Source organism: Phalaenopsis equestris, unplaced genomic scaffold (assembly GCF_001263595.1).
Source record: "Phalaenopsis equestris unplaced genomic scaffold, ASM126359v1 Scaffold000203, whole genome shotgun sequence".
Classification (NCBI taxonomy): domain Eukaryota; kingdom Viridiplantae; phylum Streptophyta; class Magnoliopsida; order Asparagales; family Orchidaceae; genus Phalaenopsis; species Phalaenopsis equestris.
In genome coordinates this window covers 794,035-816,081 of record NW_018164645.1, presented here as the reverse complement: position 1 = coordinate 816,081, position 22,047 = coordinate 794,035, and the positions used below count along the sequence as shown (strand labels likewise).

General features: G+C 36.4%; 2 protein-coding genes across 2 annotated transcripts in view; both read right to left on the bottom strand.

The window, feature by feature from the left end:
• The window catches only part of LOC110022921, a 264,353-nt gene that overhangs the window by 188,975 nt on the left and 53,331 nt on the right, over positions 1–22,047 (bottom strand). The window lies entirely within an intron of this gene.
• LOC110022922 (PAN domain-containing protein At5g03700) lies at positions 14,469–16,219 on the bottom strand. The gene has a single exon (XM_020722083.1). The coding sequence runs from the start codon at positions 16,152–16,154 to the stop codon at positions 14,556–14,558; it is 1,599 nt and encodes a 532-aa protein (XP_020577742.1). The 5' UTR covers positions 16,155–16,219; the 3' UTR covers positions 14,469–14,555.

The following is a 22,047-nucleotide window of genomic DNA, read 5'->3' as shown; positions in this document are numbered from 1 at the left end:
CCTGCCCCAGGAAGCTGCGGCAGGGAAGATAACTGTCTGTTTGTTGCAGCTGTGTGAAAACAGCTGTGGGGCAGCTGTTTCTGGAAAAAATGACTATTATGTCATTGTTCAGTAAATCTTTCTAAAATAGAGTATAGAATAATTTTTTCATCAAACAAATTATTTCTGAAGCAATAAATTAACATTAATTAATGTAGAAAAATAAATTATTTGTTAACATAGGAATTGAGTGGTATATATGTTAATCTTTATTTACATATTACAAGACAATAACTAATTAGTTATTAATTATATTAATATCAATTACATATAATTTATTGAATGAATTTAAAACTAAATTATTTATTAATTAATAATTAAATAATAATTGTAATTTTTTAAATTAAAATCAATCACATAATGCTTTACACAACTCCTAATAATTAATCAATGAAATTAATACAATTAACTTAAATAAATACTGGCCATCGCCTTCGCGTTGCAGCCGGGATCACAAGGCGAAAGCGTTAAAAGCCGAGGGGTGAAGCTGGGCAGCGGGAGAGGAGGGGAGTTTCGCGTTTGTAGTAAATCTCGGCGGCACTGTCGTCGATTGTTTTAAATTTCAAAGTTAACACAACACTGTCGCCGCTCCAAGCGGACCCTTAGTTATATTTAATGAAATACCTCTATTTTATCAAAATAACTATATAAATAACAATGAACGGAAGAAAATGCTAGATATGTAAATAACAATGTTCCGGGTGCTATTACGTAATTGTTCTTAAGAAAATTGATGAATTTAAGCTCTTTTTTTAAAAAAAATATGCAATTTGCATTAATTATATAAAATAGAACCATATGAAGTTTCCATTCATGAAGAAGATGTACTTTGTAAAATTGCTGAAAGACCATTAAAAACTATATAAATTAGATTATTTACATATATACCGCCTAATTCTTATATATTTACATATCTAACACCTAAACTTGTTGTATTTATGCCACCCAAATATTTTATATCACGTCGAAAAAGTCACTATTTTGCTTCTTGAAAAGGAAATGCAACATTCCATGCATGGATAACATGGCATAGGGAGAAGTTGGTGCTTAGGGGTTAGATATATAAATATATAGGAATTGGATGGTATGTATGTAAATTTTCACATAACTTGTAAATTCTATGGATAAGGGATTATAATACTAGAGAAAAAGGTGCTTGTGGGATCCATTTCATAAGTGATTTTTGCTTGAAAGATTTACATATTTATCACTTGATTCTTATGTATTTACATATCTAAGGCTCTAACTTACATTTTTACATATGTATCACTTTACTTATGAATGAATGGGTGTATTTAACTATTTAAAAGTTAAAATGGTTAACATGATATGAAAATTTTGGATGATATGAATGTAAATATGTTGGTGTTGTAATTCATTCATGTGGAGTTATCTAGCTTATTGATTATGTTCTACTTCTATCCCTAAGGGCTTAAGAAAATGAACATCACATCTCACATTTACAAATTCCTTCTTGTTGGTAATTCTAATAATAATATGCATATTATAGTTTGGATTACTATTACTAGACCTAAGAAATATGAAGGTTTGGGTCTTCCAAATCAAAAAACTTTGTATATTTTATTCAAAGTCATGCTATTGTGGGATCTTTATAATGCAGGTAAGAACTTTTCTCGATGGTGCTACTCATATTTTGGTTGTATCTTCTATGTAAATAGACAAAGACTTTCTCTTTTTTTCTTTGGAAGGATTTGTTTACTGTCATTAGAAGGTTGAAAAACTACATTTCTATGAAGGTTATTTGCAACAGTAATATTTCTTTCTTCTTTGACCCATGTTTGGATGGTATTTCTCTTTATGATAAATATGGAGTTATTTTTGAGTGGTTTGGCTGCCTGTTTAATGTCACTCTTAAAAATTTCATTCATGAGAAAAGCTGGACCTTTTCTTCTACTTATTCTGCTCCTATGGAATGTATTAATTTCAGCACACTGACCCCTATTTACAATGTTGGGCAACATTTGCTGCTAATGGGAAAAGATATTTATGCTCATAAAACCGTTTACTATTACTTATACAAGTATCTGCTACATATGCAATGGATTAAGTTGCTTTGGTTCAAAGGGCACTCCCTTAAATATGCTTCCTTCTCATGGATTAATAAAGGCCTCACCGCTATAGATATCTTAAATTCAAGGAGACTTGCAGTTCATAATACTTGTATTTTATGCAAAAAAATTTTAAGAAAGTTACTCATTTTTAATTTCCATTTACTTTTTTCGTTATACAAAAGTCCATTCTTATTGGATCATTTTTTTTCTTATAGGATGTATTTTTCAACAATATCTTGCTTATATTGAGACGATTATATGTGAGGTTACTAAAATCTTTTCTCTTCTTACTATCCAAGTTGATGCTCACTATATTTGGATGGAAATAAATGCTAGAATTTTCTAGAATGAATCTGCAAATGCTGATTCAATTATTGGAAAAATCATTTATTCTATCAATTATAAAAGTAGGAAATTGAAATTCAAATGTGATATTCCTTGTAACATTTCCTCTCTCTTTCATTTAACAGAGACACCTGACGCTTATGATTCCGCTCATTGTGTATTTTCTTTCCCTTGGAGGCTTCCATTTTATTATTGGGAAGTTCTACTTTAATTGGATTGATTTACATGCTCACATTGTTATGGTGGCATCTCTACCTCTGATTTTTTGATCCCTTGGATATGACTTTTGTTATTTTTGGGTAGCAATAATGCGTGTCACAAGCTTTCTTTGGGGCTACCGACTTATTCATTTATCAACACTCGCTTTTGATGCCTATTGTTGTCTATTGATATTTGTTTAGCCTGGGTGTCTGATCATTGGTCACTGCTATGACTTTTCTGCCTCATTTCTGTGAATGAAGTTGGAATTGATTTTTTTCCTTATGCCTGAGCTCCCACTAGATGATTGGTCAACTTGTCATATTTATTTCTTCATTTATGTTGTTTGTTTCTTTATTTTGAGGTTTTTCTGTTCAATGATGCCCTTATGTATTTGAGAACTACATTCCCTTGTACTTCCTTTTGATTAAATGATAATTATAGGTGTTGCCCTCAACTTTTCCAACAAAAAAAAAGAATAATATTATTTATGGTTTAAAAATGTCAAATACATATTTTCATACTTTGTTTTGAAGCACCAAAGTGCTATGTACATATATGAAAATTTATGTGCGAGATATGTTAATACATAAGAATTGTGTACTAGGTATGTAAATTTCGCAAATGTTAAAGCCATGGATCTTGAGAGCAAATCCCTTGATAAGTTATTGCCATAGCATAGCTCTCTCAAATAGACTATATTCACAAACATTATTTTCTTGTGGGGAAAAAAATTACTAGAAAAAAATGAAAAAAAGTGTTGTAGAACATTAAAAAAAAAATTGTATTGAATATTTACTCAAAGATACGTGAAACCCAAAAAAATAACTATAAAAGATAAATAGAGATACATATATGTGAAATACCAAAAAATATACATCTGATAGTAATGAACAATTATATACATGTTAGACATCCAAAACGGTGTTACACATTGAAGGTTATTAATCCACGAAGTGGTGATGCACACGTTAACGAGACATTTATATAAGCTGATCAAACTATATTCAAATTTTGAGTCCAATTGTCGATCCCATGAGAAACTTATTATTTTTCAAAAAATATTTAATTACTAGTTTACGAATCATAATTTTAGTTCAAATGATTTAGATTTCTGGGTTTTAAAAGTTTCTAAATCCTAATTTCAAAGTTACATATTAAAACTCGATGAAGGAGTTTCTCCACCTGTTTGAAAGTCTCATTTGAATTGGCTTAATAAAACCCAAGTTCTTCCAGGAGATTCTCCCACTGCAGTTGTCAATCGGCCTAATACTTATTATTCTCCTCTTAGTAATAATAAGCATTGGAGTTTCAAATTGTAATTAAGTTTCCTTAACCTTGCAAGAATTCTTAGGAATTCACACACCCAATAATAACTGCAAATATTTAATGTCAATATTCCTATTCCACTAAACACTTTTATTTTAACCTAATTATGCTTTAGACTTCTTTCGATAGTCTGAGATTGCAATGATTTTTAACAATTGAGATAGCCAATTTGAATGTAAATTAAGAGTAAAAAGTTAAAATAACAACTTGGACATTCAACATTTCAAGAATCTAACATGGATTCTCCTAGATTTTAAAAAAAATCATTCCAAAAAAGTTTAAGTGATAAACATGATTTGAACAAAAAACATCAATTATATTAATAATCCAAACCAAATTTACAAAGTACAAGAAATTGAAAAATCAAATTGGCGAAAGATTGTTCCCATGGAAAAAATCACCCTCTGTGATCTCCTTTGTTTGATACTATCACACACTGAACCACTCACATTAAAAAAGTGTAAGCCCTCACTCCAACAAACTCTAAGGCTTTCCTCACATTCTAGGACAACCTTGATCCCCCATTCTTCATACAATGTTTTATAAAGAATATTACCTCAAATCATCATTTGAATTACAAAACTACTTTATGTCGGTGGGAGCGTTGGGGCACTGCTTATGTAGTGTTGTGGTGCTATAGTTGGATGCGGTGGCATTAGATTTTAGAGTCGCCTATTTGTGAAACTTAATATTCAAAACAGGCTATGGGGCACTGTGGTGCTGCTTTTAAGGGCGTTGGGGTGCTGCTCTATGACGTTGGAGTGTGAACCTTCAACACCTGTCATGCTCTTGAATTTTTGACTAAAAAATGCTCTCTTTAGGAGGTGAGGTGTTTTGTATATGAAGCTTAAGCGTTGGGTCGCTAGTCTTCAAATGCTTAAATATCTTTTATGTGCTAAGTTTTTGAATACTACATATCTACATAAAATGTACCCATGAAAAGTATAAGATTGTCATAAAAATATTGAAAAGTAGTATATCATAACATCACATTTCACATGCATCAAATTCTCCCAAACTTGTACATTAGTTGCCTCAAGTACTTCAATATCTAAATTCATAAACTTGAAGATTTCATGGTAGCTCTTATCTTATGATTTCATTATTCTTAACATATATTTATAAATATTTGAGTGAATTTAATTGATATGTTATTAAGAGGGATATATTTTAAAAAAAAATGCGAAAACATAAAATAATTTTCTTTTTTTCAGGTATTTGAGCATGTGCTTGTCATATAAAACATAAAATAAAACTATTAATAAAGCAAATAAAACTATTAAGAGGGATATATACCCCCCCCCCACACACATCAAAGGGGAGGTCCGTCCATGCACATATATGATTTTATTTATGCATGAAAACATGCATTCGGCTTTTTTTTTTCTTTAATTAGAATAGTGATATTTTGAAATGTATACACACACACGTCTCGTACTCAGATCAGTTAGTCGGGCATCTGCTTGTCAGTTGTAAGTCTTCTCTGGTCTAGGGTTCGATTCCCCCCCAAGTGTAGGGTATGGAACTCGAATTATAGGCCCACGAAGGATGGTTGGGGCTCGTATCAGTATGTATGCATGTATGTATGTATATATATGCATGTATGTATGTATATAGATGTAAGTATGTATGTATGTATATATATATATCTATATATATATCTATATATATATATATGCATGTATGTATGTATGCATATGTATGTTTTTGAAAAAAACAGATTTGGCCGGCTTTTAAACTAGAATTATTGTCAATCCAAATGTGCCTAATTTGACTAAAAGCAGCTTACTACCAAAGGACAAATACTACGTTAAGCATTGTGATTTGTTAGCTTATTTTTAATTTTTTTTATTATTTCTTTTTAAAAAAAAAATTATGCTTATATCCATATAAGCTAAATGTTAAGATTTTTGTTGAAATTAAGAGTTTATTTCTAAAAAGGTATGGAATCCAAATTTATCCGATCACGCCAAAGGGATCACAGAGAGAAAGAAACTTGCCCAGTAGAGAGCGAAGAGGGGTGTCCCTGAGCTCTTTGGCCTTTTTATTTCTCTTAATGTAGAGATTACATTGGGAATGGGAGAGAGTTCACTATATAGGAGAGAGGTTGAGAGAGAAGAGCAAAGAACATTTTACATGTTATGATCTTCTCATAAGAGATAGAAAGATAAAAATTTAAATTATATAACTACCCTTACTTTAAGGAGAACAATAGAGGGTATTCTAATATGTGGTTGGAGCATATCGCCCGGGACCTCGTCGGCTACCGGATCTGAGCTTTGATCGGTGGCCAGCTGGAAAGGTGGTCATCTAGCCAAGGTGGTCGGCTAGTTTGTGGTGGCCTGCCAAGGTGACTGACGAGCAAGGAGGTCGGCTAGAGAGTTGGCCGACCAAGGGGGACTAGCTAGAGGGTCGGTTGGCCAAAAGTGGTTGGTTGGAGAGGAGTCTAGCCAAGGGAGGCCGATTGGAGGGTCGGCCAGCCAAAAGAGATCGGTTGGAGAGGAGTTCAGTCAAAGGAGGTCTGCTCGAGGGTCGGCTGGCCAAAGGAGGCCAGCCAGAGAGGGAGAGTGGTCGGCCAGCCAATTGAGAGTTCCCGCTAGTTGGCTGAAAAGCTTTAGGTCTCGATATTTTGCATCATACATAAAACCCCCGAGTCCTTTATTTCTTGAAAGCGAAGATGTAATAAGAATGAGAACTTAAAATATAAAAAATATGATTTCAGTGAATCACTAGTTATACTCTCTTAGTTTTTAACAGCCTTTTCATGTCGTCTTTGAGTTAACTTTTGGTCTGTGTCAATTGACAGTCGTTGGTCGGCTTGTAGATATGATACAACCCAACTCAAGTCTTATTCATCACCTGCCTCATTATCTCGATCAGATCATAGCCTCGATCAAGCAACGATGAGATCTGCCTTAGACTTGGCTAAAGGTATGGCCTAACCGAGACTACAATCCAACTGAGATAGTGAGACGAGTGAGGAGTAAAGCTTATGTTGGGCTATATCAATCGAAACTCACTACTGGATTGATTTACGTTGTACCCTTAGCGGAGCTTATCGTTATCGGGTAGGTAACAATCTCCAGAGTTATTTTTTAGTCAAGTTTAGAGATAGGTTTTTGGACACTTTGAGCTATGAGGGATTTTTTTTCTTGCATCTCAGTGTAGGATTTTCTCCTACTTGGTGTGCTCCTCTTCTTTTTAGTGGCATGATCCACATTCACCTCACATTTTAAGATATTGAATCTAGATCTGTCTGATCATGCCCAAAGGATAAAGCGTAGGGACCAAGGAAAAGAAAGAGAGAGAATTTCCCTGTATGGGGCAAAGAGGAGTGCCCCAGGGCTCTTTGGCCCCTCTTATTTCATTGAATGTATAAATTACATTGGAACCCTAAAGGGTTAAGAGAGGAGCAAAAGATCCTTCTTACATGTTATGGTTGATGCGTGCAGGAAAATTCATGAAGAAAGAGTAACAAATTATTGTCTTAGCATTGCATGAGAATTTAAAACACACTCAAATAAAAGAAAATAATCAGTAGAGACATCAAAAGTTCTTACGTGGAAAATCAAAAAACAAAAAAAATAACAGGGTCTGGCCTAATTGAAGAGATATACTAGAAATTGATGATTACGGTTATAACCCATGATCCCACAGGCGGTAAAGAGTTACACAGTCTCTTGAGTTATAATGTCGGTGCGCGGATGAACTTGTCACAGGGAATGGGATGAGGTCAATGAAGATTGGGAGTGGCCAAAAAGTGGTGATCAACGATGGTTGGCAGTGATCGATGATTTTATGAGTGATGTTGAACTTCAGCTCCTTCTCCAAACTCCAGTCTTCTTTGAGCTTCAAGCTCTCTCTCTCTCTCTCAAGAGAGGGTTAGGGCTTTATTTATAAAGTTCCTCGCAATTAATGAAAGAATATGACCAACTCTGACCAAACGACTTGAAGAGATTTTCTTGATTAGATGATATTTTATGGACATTTTAGTGTCTTAACGTTGTTATAAGAAGTTTTCTAGACCTCAACCAAAAGTGAGGTCAACAATTCAACATTCATTTGATCTTCCAAATATGCCCATAAAGCTTTCAAAAGCAGTTTAATGGCTTGAATGATGCTTGATTTGGTTCAGATTGTACTAATTTTGGTGTCATTTGGTCCATCTGGTCACACTGGTCAGGTTGAGTAGAAGTTTGTTGAAATCATAGTTCTAGAAAATTTTGAATTGAAGTTTGAGCATTTCTACTCAAAAGATTGCCTGAGATCCATGTCATCCCTCGAGATTAATGTCAGATGATGAGAATTTATTGATAACGTAGCATTTGCCTCCCTTTTTTCGAACGAAACTAATTTCATCGTTCAAAAATATCAGGATCTGAAGCTTTATCATATATGTATGTATGTATGTATGTATGTATGTATATAGGAGACTGAGCGTGGCTCGGTTTGTTGGGGTCCTTTTTTTCTTGCGTGGGAGGTGGGTCCTGATCCCTCTCTTATGCAAAAAAAAAAAAAAAAATTTATGCCCTCTGCTACTTTGCCAGAGTTGTACCGTCGATGACTGGCCGGAATGATGGGATATGAATCAGGATTTACAATGCTAAATGGCGGGATGTGAAGGGCTAGATTTCTAAAATTCGAAACATGGGAATCATGCAAATTTCACTTTTTTTTTATTTTTAATTTAATTGTTGGACTCTTTGTGCCTATAAATAGAGGCCAATAAGAGAGGAAAAATTCAAAAGAGGGATGCAAGGGAGTAGGAGGAAATCTGCCCTGAGAGAGAGAGAGAGAGAGAGAGTAGAAGGAGAGAAAAGAGTCATCCCCATCCCTGTCGAGCAGGTGATCTGGGATTTCTTTTTTCATGCGGCTATGCAGATGGTTGTAGTTAAGAAAAAAGTCATCTTTGACCTACATAATAAGCTATCATATGCAGATGGTTGTAGTTAAGAAAAAAGTCATCTTCGACCTACATAATAAGACGAGATCTTCCTTTGTGTTGTGATGAAGAAGAAATTTGTTACCATCTTGTGTTGTAGGTGATCAACGATATCTTTTTTTGTGTTGCTCAGATGAAAAAAATTTGTCTATGTCGTTGCCCAGCAGGTGACCCATGATCTTCTTTTTCGTTGCTAAGATGAAGAAAGTTATCCTCATCCCTGCCTAGCAGGTGACCCAGGATCTTCTTTCTTGTTACTGAAGTGAAAAAAATTTTCAACATCTCTGCCTAGTAGGTGATCCGAGATCTTCTTTCTTTTTACTGCCACATATTTTGGTGGTGATTCTCGTGCGGTCATCGAGCATTCTAGAGGAGATGAAGAAAAGCTGAAGTTTTCTCGTCGCCTTTTTTAAGGGAGATTTTCATGTTTATGTGAAGGTGATATCTGAAAAATCTAGTCTCCCAGTATTCGTTGGTCTTTATGACTTTTTAATGTGACATTTTTAGATGATGATAATGTATTTCTTTGTATGCCTTTGATGTTGCTTCTGGGGTTGTTTTTATCTTTCCTTATGAGTTGTGGTTACTCCATTTCTAGGTTGTTGCGTTGTTGTCTTACTTTAGGGGTGTATATTGGTATCGACCCCTAGGTTTCTACCTTTTGAGGTTCCTTGGCTTCTCAAACATGCAGACATCTGTAATCAAAGTCAGCACGTGCACTTTATATAAAAAAGAATCATGTAGCTTTTGGGACTCGCATCTTCTAAGGTTTGTGCCCTCTTAGGCTTTTATTTTTTAGACTTGTGCCTTCTTAGACTTATGCATTCTACGAGCTTAAAATGCATTGGTGTCTTCTGAGGCTTGTAGCCTTCTAAGATCGTTGATTTACCCGTGCCTTCTGAGATCTTTGATGTACATATGCCTTATAAGGTTTGTAGCCTTCTGAGTTCTTTAAGTGGAAACTCAGGCAACCACCTGCTCTCTTAGAGTCTTTCTAGTGCGGACCATATCCACTACTAGCTTCCCATCAAGTCTTGCCTCCTGTGCTCCACTTTCATGAGTACCGTATCTCCCTATCGAGTCTTGCTGTTGGGGCTCGACTTCCAAGGGCATCGTATCTTCCTATTGAGCTTGCTTCTAGAGCTAGACTTCTAGGGGTATGGTATCTTTCCATCTAATCTTATCTTTTAAGCTCGAATTCTAAGGGTAAGATATCTTACCACCGAGTCTTGCCTCTTATGCTCATCTTTAGCTTCCCATCGAGTCCTCTCTCTATGGCTAGACTTCCAAGGGTAAAGTATCTTCCCATTGGGTCTTTCCTCTTGGGCTCCCCATTTAGGGGTATAATATCTTCTCGTTGAGTCTTGCCTCTTGGGCTCAACTTTCAAGGGCATGGTGTCTTCTCTTTGAGCCTTGTCGCTTGGGCTCGACTTCAAGGGGTATGAGTGGAGATCTTATCTGTCGCTTGCCTTCAAGGAATCTTTCTACACAAAAAATCTTTTGTGAGAGAACAAGAAAATTTCACTAAACGAAAGCTTAAAACGATAAAAAAAAATCTCTCTATAATAAAATTTGGAGTTTATATGCAAGTCGTTTACTAAAATAAGATAATTTAAAATTTCACTTTTCATTTGATAACCAAGACGATTTTCTTATGGTTCTTATCATCTCATTGTTGTAAGTAGTGACTCAGGTGACCTTAGCATATCAGACGCTCAATTTCTTCCCTTAAGAGAAAACATAATTTTTTGTTGAATTCCTTTTTACACGATGGAAATGATAATATTTAGATTGGTATTCGCCATATAGATTTTTAACGACCTTCACCACTTGATGATCTCTACATTCTTGATGTCTGTTTGAAAGTTAACACGTGACGTGTTGAGTGGTGTGTACTCTTTACCTGATCGAGACCTGTGTCATTAGTTTGTGGATCGAAGAGAGAAACCATGATTTTTATGTGGTTCCGACTTCTTTTGCTGTAAGATTTGATCAGCATCCCCAAAATTATGTTTGCACTTGCCCCCCAATCACTTGAATTGTTCCTTGTGTGTATTGATGACCTCATATGCAAAGATTTGAGCTTCGACACAATGGACAAGATCGACGTAAGAGCGAACTGTCTCTTACATCACTAATCAGTAGAAAGTTCATGAGTGAAGCTCTCTAATAAAGACTCCTCTTAGTAACTTTGGATCCACTTTATAAATATTGCAAGAATCAGTGGAGAACTCGTAAAAGTATTCATTGAAGGATTCCCACTCATTCTGGCAAACTCCCGATAAATTGGATGAATCTTTGATGATCCTTCTATTTGTTATGAATTGCTCTACGAATAGTCTGACAAGCTTTTTGAAGGTGTTGATTGTGACCCCAAGAGAGAGTAGAACCATGTGTGAGTTTGACCCTTAAGAGTCGCAAGGTACACATGACAGAGAGGCGTGTCAGAAGCATCGTGAATGTGCATGTTAATTCAATAATAGTCGGCGTGCTCGTATGGATCAGTTACTCCATAGGCATTGATGCTCGAGAACTTGAACCACGCTGAGATGGGGTGTTGGAAGATTGCCTCTGCCAAAGGAGAGGATTCTTCGAAATTGTGATGAGAAGGGAAGCAATCCGTTTTATTAGAAGGAAATATTATCAAAATAGGTGTCATAGCTCGTCACAAATGACATCGTCAGTAACGACAGAGAGGTGGAGTGGTGTAGGTGAGTTGTGCGAGACGGATGAGTAGAACTTGCAGTATCTGGGAGGCCAACATCCCGACCTAATAGAGGAAAGGTTCTCTCATAGAGAAAGGGTCTGATACGAGTATTTACGTGTGACACACTTCTTGTCGCCCGTTGAATTAATGGCAAGTAAGCTCCATCGAGTAAGGGTTCTAGAGCTCCGGGTAGAAATTATAGAATCTACAGTTGAGACTCTTCAATCATGTGCACTTGGTCTTCCAGAAAAGGGCCCAAGGCACCTTCGCCAGCAGGGCAAAGTCTTCCAGGGTGGGAAGATGTGTAGGCATAATGCCCTTCGCTCCGTGACTGCTCTCAGGAATGATGGGAATTAGACGGGGCTTAGCCCATTTGAAGAGATTCACTATAAAGTGGGGATTACAGTTACAACTCCTAGTCCCACGGGCGAGAAAGGGTTTCACAGTCTCTTGAGTTGCAACGTCAGTGTGCGGATGAACTTGTCACAAGGAATGGGAGGTGATAGGCGAGTGGTGGTCAACATTGGTTGATGACGATCGACGACTACAGGAGTGATGTTGAACTTCAGTTCCTTTTCTGAGCTTCAATATTCTATAGGATTTAAGATTTCTCCCTCAAGAGATGGGTAAAGCTCTATTTATAGAGTTATGGTTGCAATTAATGAAGGTATATGAACTACTCTGATCGGACGGTCCGAAGAGATTCTCTTGTTCAAACAATGTTTGATGAATATTTTAGTGCCTTAACGATGTCGAATTGAGAGATCTTGGACTCGTTGAATTCATCTTGTCAAGATGCTCAATTTGACTATAAACTCACCAGATTCGACATTCGTTTAATCTTTAAAATATACCCAAAAAGATTCTGAAAGCAGTTTAATGACTTGGTTTAGGTTTGATTTGGTTCAGATGTGACCAATTTTGGTGTCATTGGGTTTTTTTTTGTCGAGCTGGTCAGTTAAATATAAGTTTGCTAACATTGGAGCTCTGGATTAATTTTAATTGAAGTATGCACATTTCTTGCTAGAAATATTGTTCTTAGATCTGTGTCATGCCTAGAAATTTGTGTCGGATGATAAGAATTTGTTGATGGTGTATCAATGATATTCATATTTATAGAAGATAGAAAAATATAAATATAAATAACATAATTGCTTTATTTTAAGGAGAGTTGCAGAGGATATTCTAGTCTTTTGTCGTTAGAGCATATTGCTCGGGACCTCGTCGGCTACTGGATCTGGGCTTCAATCAGTAATCGGTTGGAAAAATGGTCATCTAGCCAAGGTGGCTGGCCTAAGAGGAGGCAGGTTAGAGGGTCGTCCGACCAAAGGAGGCCGCTGGAGAGGGAGAGGAGCTAGCTATGGGTGGCCACTTGGTCGGAAGTGTTCTGATCAGTTGACTGAAAAGCTTCAGATCCTAATATTTCTTGTTATACACTAATACTATTTCTTTTAGAGAAATAAATCTCTTCATACACGAGAAAATTTTTTTAAATGTTAAAAATAAAAATCTTGATGATGGATATATAATTACATAGGACTGGTGTGGCATGCCAGTAATCCTTTCTTCTATTTATTTTTTTATTTTTAAATATATGTTTATCCAGTATATTTTGTTGTATGGTTTTAAACTTTATTTAAAAATAATGATTTTTAAAACATCATCGGGACCTCGTCGGCTACTGGATCTGGGCTTCAATCAGTAATCGGTTGGAAAAATGGTCATCTAGCCAAGGTGGCTGGCCTAAGAGGAGGCAGGTTAGAGGGTCGTCCGACCAAAGGAGGCCGCTGGAGAGGGAGAGGAGCTAGCTATGGGTGGCCACTTGGTCGGAAGTGTTCTGATCAGTTGACTGAAAAGCTTCAGATCCTAATATTTCTTGTTATACACTAATACTATTTCTTTTAGAGAAATAAATCTCTTCTTACACGAGAAAATTTTTTTAAATGTTAAAAATCAAAATCTTGATGATGGATATATAATTACATAGGGCTGGTGTGGCATGCCAGTAATCCTTTCTTCTATTTATTTTTTTTATTTTTAAATATATGTTTATCCACTATATTTTATTGTATATATTTAAACTTTATTTTAAAATAATGATTTTTAAAACATCGAAATAATTTAAATAATGGTCACCAACAAATACATTTTATTTTAATTCAAAATAACTACAAATAAGAAAAAATAATAATTAAGGAACATTTATATACATATCACACATATTTCTTATCTATTTATATATCCAACATCTAAACTTTAGTTTTTATATTTATAATACTTTAGTACTATTATATATTAAACGAATGATCATAGACTATTATATGAGTCTACAGTTACCTCTAATGTGACTAATTCAAGTACTTCTTTAAGGCTAACTGATCAAAGGGATTCAAACCGCCGACCTGAATTCAAGTACTTCTTTAAGGCTAACTGGTCAAAGGGATTCAAACACCGACCTGAAGGCATCTTATGCTGCTGATGTCAACCAATAGATCGAGGTACACGATAAAGTACTATAAACTTAAATATGAAAAAATGTATAACTTTTAAAAAATCAGGAATAGTCTTACTAATTTAAATATTAAAATTTAGATGTGAGATATGTAAATACATGAAAATTATATAATACGTATGTGAACGCACCAAAAATAAATATAAAAAATTTCTAAACTTCCGCATAACAATCCATGGCTGACCTTTCAAAAATATGCAGCAATTAAACTAAGGTTGAAAAAGAAATTGAAAAAAAGTTAGAATTTAAAAAAAAAAAAAAAAATTAGAATTAAAAAAAAAAAAAAAAAAACTTAGAAGAAGATAAGAGCCAAACTCAGCGATGCTCCTCGCCGGCGGCGACGCTAGGAGACATTCCATGACCGGAGAATGAATCGGATCGCCGCCGGTATTGTTCTCGCCGGAGATTTTCTCATTTCCTAAACGAGTTGGCCAACTCAATCGATCTAAAGGACCATGAATTAAGATCCCTGTACGGCCCAGATGCCAGACCCTCCACCATCGAACCATTCTCTCCTTCTCCTCTTCTCCTCCTCCCTCTCCACCACCGATAAACCACAACTCCGACCACCGCGGCGGTCGCCAGAACACCGACCGCCACCAATGCCTCCGCCGTCTTCCTCCCTTTATTACCTCCTCCGCCATGATTTCCGGTGACCCTCACCTTGAAAAAACCAATCTTGTTCTCATCTCCAACCTCCATCACCGTCTGAATCGGATATTCCATTCTGTAACAATATCCGGTTCCATTGTTATACACCGCGCCCCAACAACTGCAATTCCGCTCGCACAATCCCTCACATTCATTCAAAGATTTCACCTTTATGAACCCGAGCAGCTCTTTGTTCGCCAAGTCTACGCCTTTTCTCCTCAGCACCCAGAAATCATCATTTCCGCTACCACAGAGATTGCCGGAATCCGCCTCCAAGCAACCTTCGCTGCGGCTATCGATGCAGCTGCACGTCTTCTCCTCCGCGCTGCAAAGTCCATAAGCCCCGCAGGCACTTGGAAGCTCGCAGAGCATAGAAATGGCTTTGTAGTCCGACACCCAAATCGTGCCGTTCCAGTAATATCCTCTGAGATTCCCGTCGGCCTCAAGAGTGAGCCGCCTGAATCCGGTGATCCCCCTTGCGAAGCTATCGAAGGATAACTCATCCACCGGCGCGTTTTCCTTTTGGTACAAACCGAGGAAACCCAGCGGGCTCAGCAGCGCGTAGATCGGTCCGTCGCCCGCGACGATCTGGTTCTTCGCTTCCAAGGCCGTTCGCTTCCAATACATCGGTTCATCAACTCCTCCCCCGAATTCCATGAACAGGCCGAGGTAGTTGGAGCCTAGTCTCATCGAATAGCGCTGATTTGAAGAAAACAGAGCAGCGTTTGATGTAAAGTTCTGATTTTGAACAATTGTGTCCGAAGGAAAATCGAAGCTTTGCCAGAGAACGACGATGGGCTCGGCAATTTTCCGTATCTGCAAATTGGAGGAGTTGAGGAGAACCACCCGGTCGCCGGAGACCGCCGGAGAGGACCACAAAACCCCTGTTTCTCGGTCGGAGAAGACTAGAGAGCCGTTGAAGTAGAGCGAGGCTGAGCGGGAGAGTTCTCCCGGCTGTGCAGCCATGGCGCGCCAGACTGACTGGTTGGAAGGGAGGTGGACGACGGCAAGGTCGAGGTTGGAGGAGTTGATTCGAAGAAAACCAAAGGAGAAAATGCCGGTGGGATCGGAAAGCAGAGGCTGAAATGAACCGGATGACAGATCGAAGTTTGCTCTGAAGCCTCGATTGAGTTCAAGAGCTGGAGCTGCAGCTGCAGAAGGTTTGATTACTAAGTGAAAGATGAGAATAGAAAGAAAGCCGCAAAGATTGCTCTTTTCCTCCATGGCTGGCTTCAACAATGAGCTGCGGAGGAGGAAGAAATCATACAGAGGAAATAATTTATATCGAAGATAGATAGATAGATAGATAGATAGCAGTTCGGAGATAAAAATATTAAATTTCTGGACTGAGAGGATCATTCATAGCATGGTTTTGACTTTAGAAGGAGATTAAGAAACTATTTTGACGGCTACAAGGAGGAAAGAAAAGCCCACGTGAGCTGAAACTCAAATGGCTCCTTCCCACTTGATGGTATAAATCAATGGGGGAATGGCATGGAGCGGGAACTAGCTGACAAGCCAGCTGCTTAATTATGATTAGAAGGGAATGGGTGTACTTAGGTATGATTATGAAAACATTAAAATTGGACGTATGTGTTTGTCTGGATGAGTTTTGTCAAACCGACTTGATAGCATGACAACAACTCCATAAATTTAGCCGCAGAAGAGATCTCATTGTGTCCTTAATACCCTCAAAAGATATCTCATTGGGTCCTTAATACTTTGTGTTGCTTGCTAGAAAATTTGTGACGGTCGAGCAATGAATTATCGTCTTAGTGTTGTACGAGAATTCAACGTACGTTAAGGTAAAAAAACAACCAGTAATGAGACCAAAATTTTTTACGTGGAAAAACAGTAAAGGAAAAAAATGAGGTGGGTTAGGCTAGATCTAAAAATTCACTATAAGTTGATGATTACAGAGACCCCTTATCCCATGGATGAGAAAAGATTATTTGATTTTCTCAGTTACAATGTCGACTGAAGGCTTCCGGTAGATGGTGAGTGACATTGATTGGTGGTGATCGACGGTGGTCAGCGGTCGACAACCGTCGAATGTCGACTGAAGGCTTCCGGTAGATGGTGAGTGACGTTGATTGGTGGTGATCGACGGTGATCAGCGGTCGACAACCGTCGATGGTGGTGGACGATGACAATAGTGCTCAACAAAGGTCGGCGGGTGTCGACGATGGTCAGTGGTGTTCGAAGGCAGTCGACAATGGTGGACGGAAGTCAGCAGTGGTTGATTGCGGCCAACGACGATTGACAGTGACAGGGGTAGTGTCGGCCTTCAGCTCATTCTCAAATCTTTAAATTCTCTCTCAAGCCTCCAGTCTTCTCTCATGAGAGAGGTGTGACTATATTTACAGTATTCTGAGTGTAATTAATGTAAGAATATGAACTACTTTAATCGGATGATTCAGAGAGCTTCTTTCGATCAAACGAAGTTTGATGGACATTTTAGTGCCATAACGATGTCATAATTGAGCAAGCTTGGTTCGTTGGATTCTTCTTGTCGAGACACTCAATTCAATTATAGGCTTGCAAGATTCAACGTTCGTTTAACCATCTAAATATATTCGAAAAACTTCTTAGATCGGTTTGATGATTTAATATGAGCTTGATTTGACTTGAATTGAACTAATTTTGGTAACATTGAGTTCTTCTTGTTGAGCCGGTCAGTTTGCCTTTAAGTTTGCTGAAATCGAAGTTATGGATGAGATTTTATCGAGGTTTGAATTTTTTTGCTCAAGAAGCCGTCTAGAGATCTATGTCATGTCTCGATATTCATGTCGGATGATAGAGATTTCCTGAAGATGTATCAGTTGCCCCCCATTTTTGGGTGAGATCACTTTATCAACCGAAAATATCAAGATCTAAAACCTCTTCTTTTGTCGTATGTATATGTATATATAAATACACACACATACGAGTGTTTATTATATTACTGTGAGAATTTATATAAGAATAATATAAACATCAATATATTGAATCAAATTAGCACAGCTCAGTCGGGAGGGGCTTTTTGCTTGACGCGACAAGTGGTGGGTTCTATTTTACCACGGAAAATATCAAGATCTAAAACCTCTTCTTTTGTCGTGTGTATATGTATATATAAATACACACACATATGAGTATATATTATATTACTGTGAGAATTTATATATGAAAAAAAATTAAGATTTTCTTACCACAGGCCCAAAGGTGGGAAAGGAAGGCATGTTTTAGTTGAAGAGACAGGCCCATACGGAACCAGCAGAGTGAACTATCTTGAAGCTGAAGAGACGGGTGTGGGGGTTTTAGGAATCTAAACTGCCGAATTTTGATTAGATTTAGCCGAAAAGAGGAATTTGAGTCAATTTTAAGAGCCCAAATGTTGAAATTTGAGAAATTTTTTTTATATTTTAATGAGCTACTACTCTTTTTCTTTTCTTTTTTTTTTTTTAAGTCGGAAGGTCATAATGGAAACTGGGAAGGCCAAAAGCTAGAAAATTGAAGGTCAAATGACAAAGGAATTAAGGTAGACTTCAGTTTTTTTTATTAATAATCGCATTTAATGCTAGGCCTCTCCTTAAGCTTATAAATAGAGGTGGTTAGTGAGGAGAAGAACCACAAGTTAGGAGAAAGAGAAGGAGAAAAAAGAGAAAGAGTAGTGAGTGGAGTCTTCTACTAGCAAGATTTTTTAGAAGAAGAAAGTCGTACCCATTCTGTGTAACAGACGAACAATGAGATTTTCTTTCATGTTATGACCAAGAGAAAAGTTGTCCCCGTCCAACGCAACAGGTGATCAAAAGGGTCTTCTTTCACGTTCCAGCCAAGAGAAAATTTGTCCCCATCCTGCATATGGATATGGCTTGTAAGGCATTTCGTGTTGACATTCTTTCTCCAAAGAACTGTTCATACATATGCAATAAGCCACAAATCTATCACATATCATGTGTGCATGTGATTGCGGCATTCGGGCCCATACATTCAGACCACACGACTTTTGCTTCAAAATACTTCACGTAAAATTTCTACCAACACACATATGAAGCATTATTTCATATGATAAATGAAAAGGAGTCGTGGCCACCATACAATCAACAAGAAGGTATTATCACTTTACTTCCCCCCTATTTAGAAGAAGATTTGGTCGTCCAAGTACAAGTAGGATAAGAAACACAATGAACAAGACAAGAACCATGAGCACAAGAATGTGTAATTCTGTAAAAACATGGGGCAAAATAGAGCAACAAGTTCCTATAATCCAAGCAATATTAGGTTCGAGTATTTCATATAAATTTCACTCTATACTGATTTTATATAGTTGTTTTTCTTAGAGAAACTAACGTCTTTCTATTTATTAACACTACGATCACTTCAGTGGAGATCTCAGGGAGAGCAGATTTGACAAAGCATCGCCACAATGTTAGACGATCCACTTCACAATGAATATTTTGACTTCAAAGTATCGCATTATTGGGTGTAGCACATCGTGCAGCAGAAGCTAATTTAGATAATGTAAGAATGTAAATTATTTTTTTGTGTTAGTTAGTTTTACAAATTATCAAAACTAATTTAATTCAAAATTTTATAGGACAAGATTTTAGAAGCAGTCATTCATGCCCTTGTGTTAAGAGAATGACATATCAATTTCCCATGATTCTTATATGCAATCAATATTGTGGGATTAGAATGCATCAGAGACTTAAGCTACATCAAACTAGACCACAACTTTATAACAGCACTGGTCGAGAAGTGATGACCCATGATCATTATGTTTCATTTGTCTGTCGGTAAGATAAATATAATTTCACATTTATAAATAAGTCAAAAATAATTTTACTTTTTTTCATACATTGTACAAATTTATCAGGTGAGATGACTATAACACTACAAGCGTTTAAATACTTGAAATAAGGATAGATGGCAATGTCGAAGTGGGGCCAAATGTTGTTGGCTCGAGGTTGCATTGGCTAAGTTTTCCGGCATGCAATGATGACCTATTGGGTGACCATCATAGGGATGACATTGTAAATCACGATCCCATACATCATATCATTACATTGAAATTCTATATTGGACGGCCTCATGCACAAGCTATGGTGCCACTATGTTGGCTACACTGAAAATTTTATAGAGATTCTTATATGGATTTACCACCACGTGAATTTTTGTGGCTAATTAGGGCCTACATCTTACTCTTGAACGAACGTTTCATAGTTCTAAATACATCTGAATCGCATGTATGCATAGAATATTTATCATTATTAGAAGACATGAATGAATTTAAACAATATTATTTGATCCATCTCTATTAAGAAGACCCGAGTGCGCCTTCTCTTATCTATTCTTCTAACTTATCATAAAAATTTAATAATTATACTTATATTTTAACATTCCTCTCTTATAGTTCTCTCTTATCTTCTTGTCTCTTCTTGAAACCCTTAGAAGAACACACATACTAATGCAAATTCTTTTAAAGTATACATTGCTTATAGATATAGTGAATACTTTCCATCTCCTGTCTTCTTGTTTCTTCTAGAAACCCTTGGGAAAACACTCATACTGTAGCAAAATATTTTAACATTAACAATGCTTATAAATATAAACATTATTTTCTATCTCATGCTCTAGTAGCAAATGAAACTATCATTAATGTAGTAATTTTTCTCTCTTTATATATATATATATATATATATATATACATGAAAATCTCTTGATATAATTTAAGACAAAAATAAAGTATGAAAGACATGCTATTTTTTTATAGCATTAAGAATATGTGAACATTCTAAATTCTTTTTTTCTCACATATAACATTACTCACTAAGTACCCAAATACAAAGAGGTGAAAACACTTTGAATCTATTCTAACATAAAAATCATTTTCTAAAAAAACAAACTCTTTTGAAAAAAAAAAAAAAACTGTTGCAAGTTAAATTATGTCCATTTTGATCGGATCTCGAAGCAGTGTGACGGTCCATGTTAATTGCTAGTTAATCCAACTAGTTGGAGAACTAGTAACCACTGGTAACTAGAAGACCGAACGAAAATCCACTTAGACTGACTGAAAGTAGATAATCTCTAATGACCAAACAATTAAGCTCACAAGTATCAATATAAGGCTCTCTCAACTACTCCCCTAAAGATCTCCAGAAATCTCCAAGAAAGAAGCAAGTCGTCCGGGAACCCTAAGGCCAGCTGGCTACCTCTCTCAAAGTCGAACGACTTCCTAGAGCGAAGGCCAACAAGTACCCAGAAAGATAGTCGACCGATCCAAAGACCTACAAACCAAAAGGTCGAAGTACACAAAAAGATGCCAAATTTGTTGCAAATATTAAAAACACAACAAAAGACAATAATATCTTGTAACTCTCTAATTAAAGTAGGGGCAAATATCTAATTTTCTCTTTTGTGCATTCTATCCTCTATTAATAAGGGTTCAGTGCATGTAAAAGAGGCATTTTGACTCTTTTTTCTAGACCCATACTCTGTAGGGAGAACTCCCTCTCCTTCTCTCTTGCAACCTTTATTTCCTATATATATAATGTGTCAAAGAGCTCAAGAATACCCCAGTTTGTCTCTACGGGACAAGTCTACGTGTGCAATTTTTTCCTCTCTCTATTTCTCCCTCAAGCTTCCTAAATATATATTCAATAACTAGTCATATTTCTTATGTTTTATAAAATAATTTTAAAAATTATAAATATAAAATTCAAAATTTAGATATTAGATATGCAAATAAACATAAATTGTGCGGTATATATGTAAATGCCCCCATAAAAATGATCTAAAGAAGGCCGCATATGAGCTCCTACTCCTCGCATAACCCAACACGAATTGAGTTGAATTTCTTCAAGGTTTAGTTTGGCTACCTATAAACCCACAAGATGAAATATAAATTTATGTTATGATATTCTTACATAATTTTGAAGTATTTATTGTATGTAAATGAAATGTGTACACCAAGCACAAAAATAAGAATGACTCTTAGACGAAATCGTGATTATGAATCTCACATGCTTTAAAGTGATACGTGTTATTAGTCATTAGGGCTGTAAACGGGCAGAGCTTGAGCGAGGTCAGGTTTGACTCGTGTTCGGCTCGATTTAAATATTTTTGTTCGTGTTCAGTTCAAAATTGACTCGTTAAAATTAATTGGAAAAAATAGGTATAGTGTTGAATTCGAACCTTAACTAAATCTATGTAAAAAAAAACACAAAACTACATTACACGAATTGTTATGATTAAAAGTTATATATATATATAT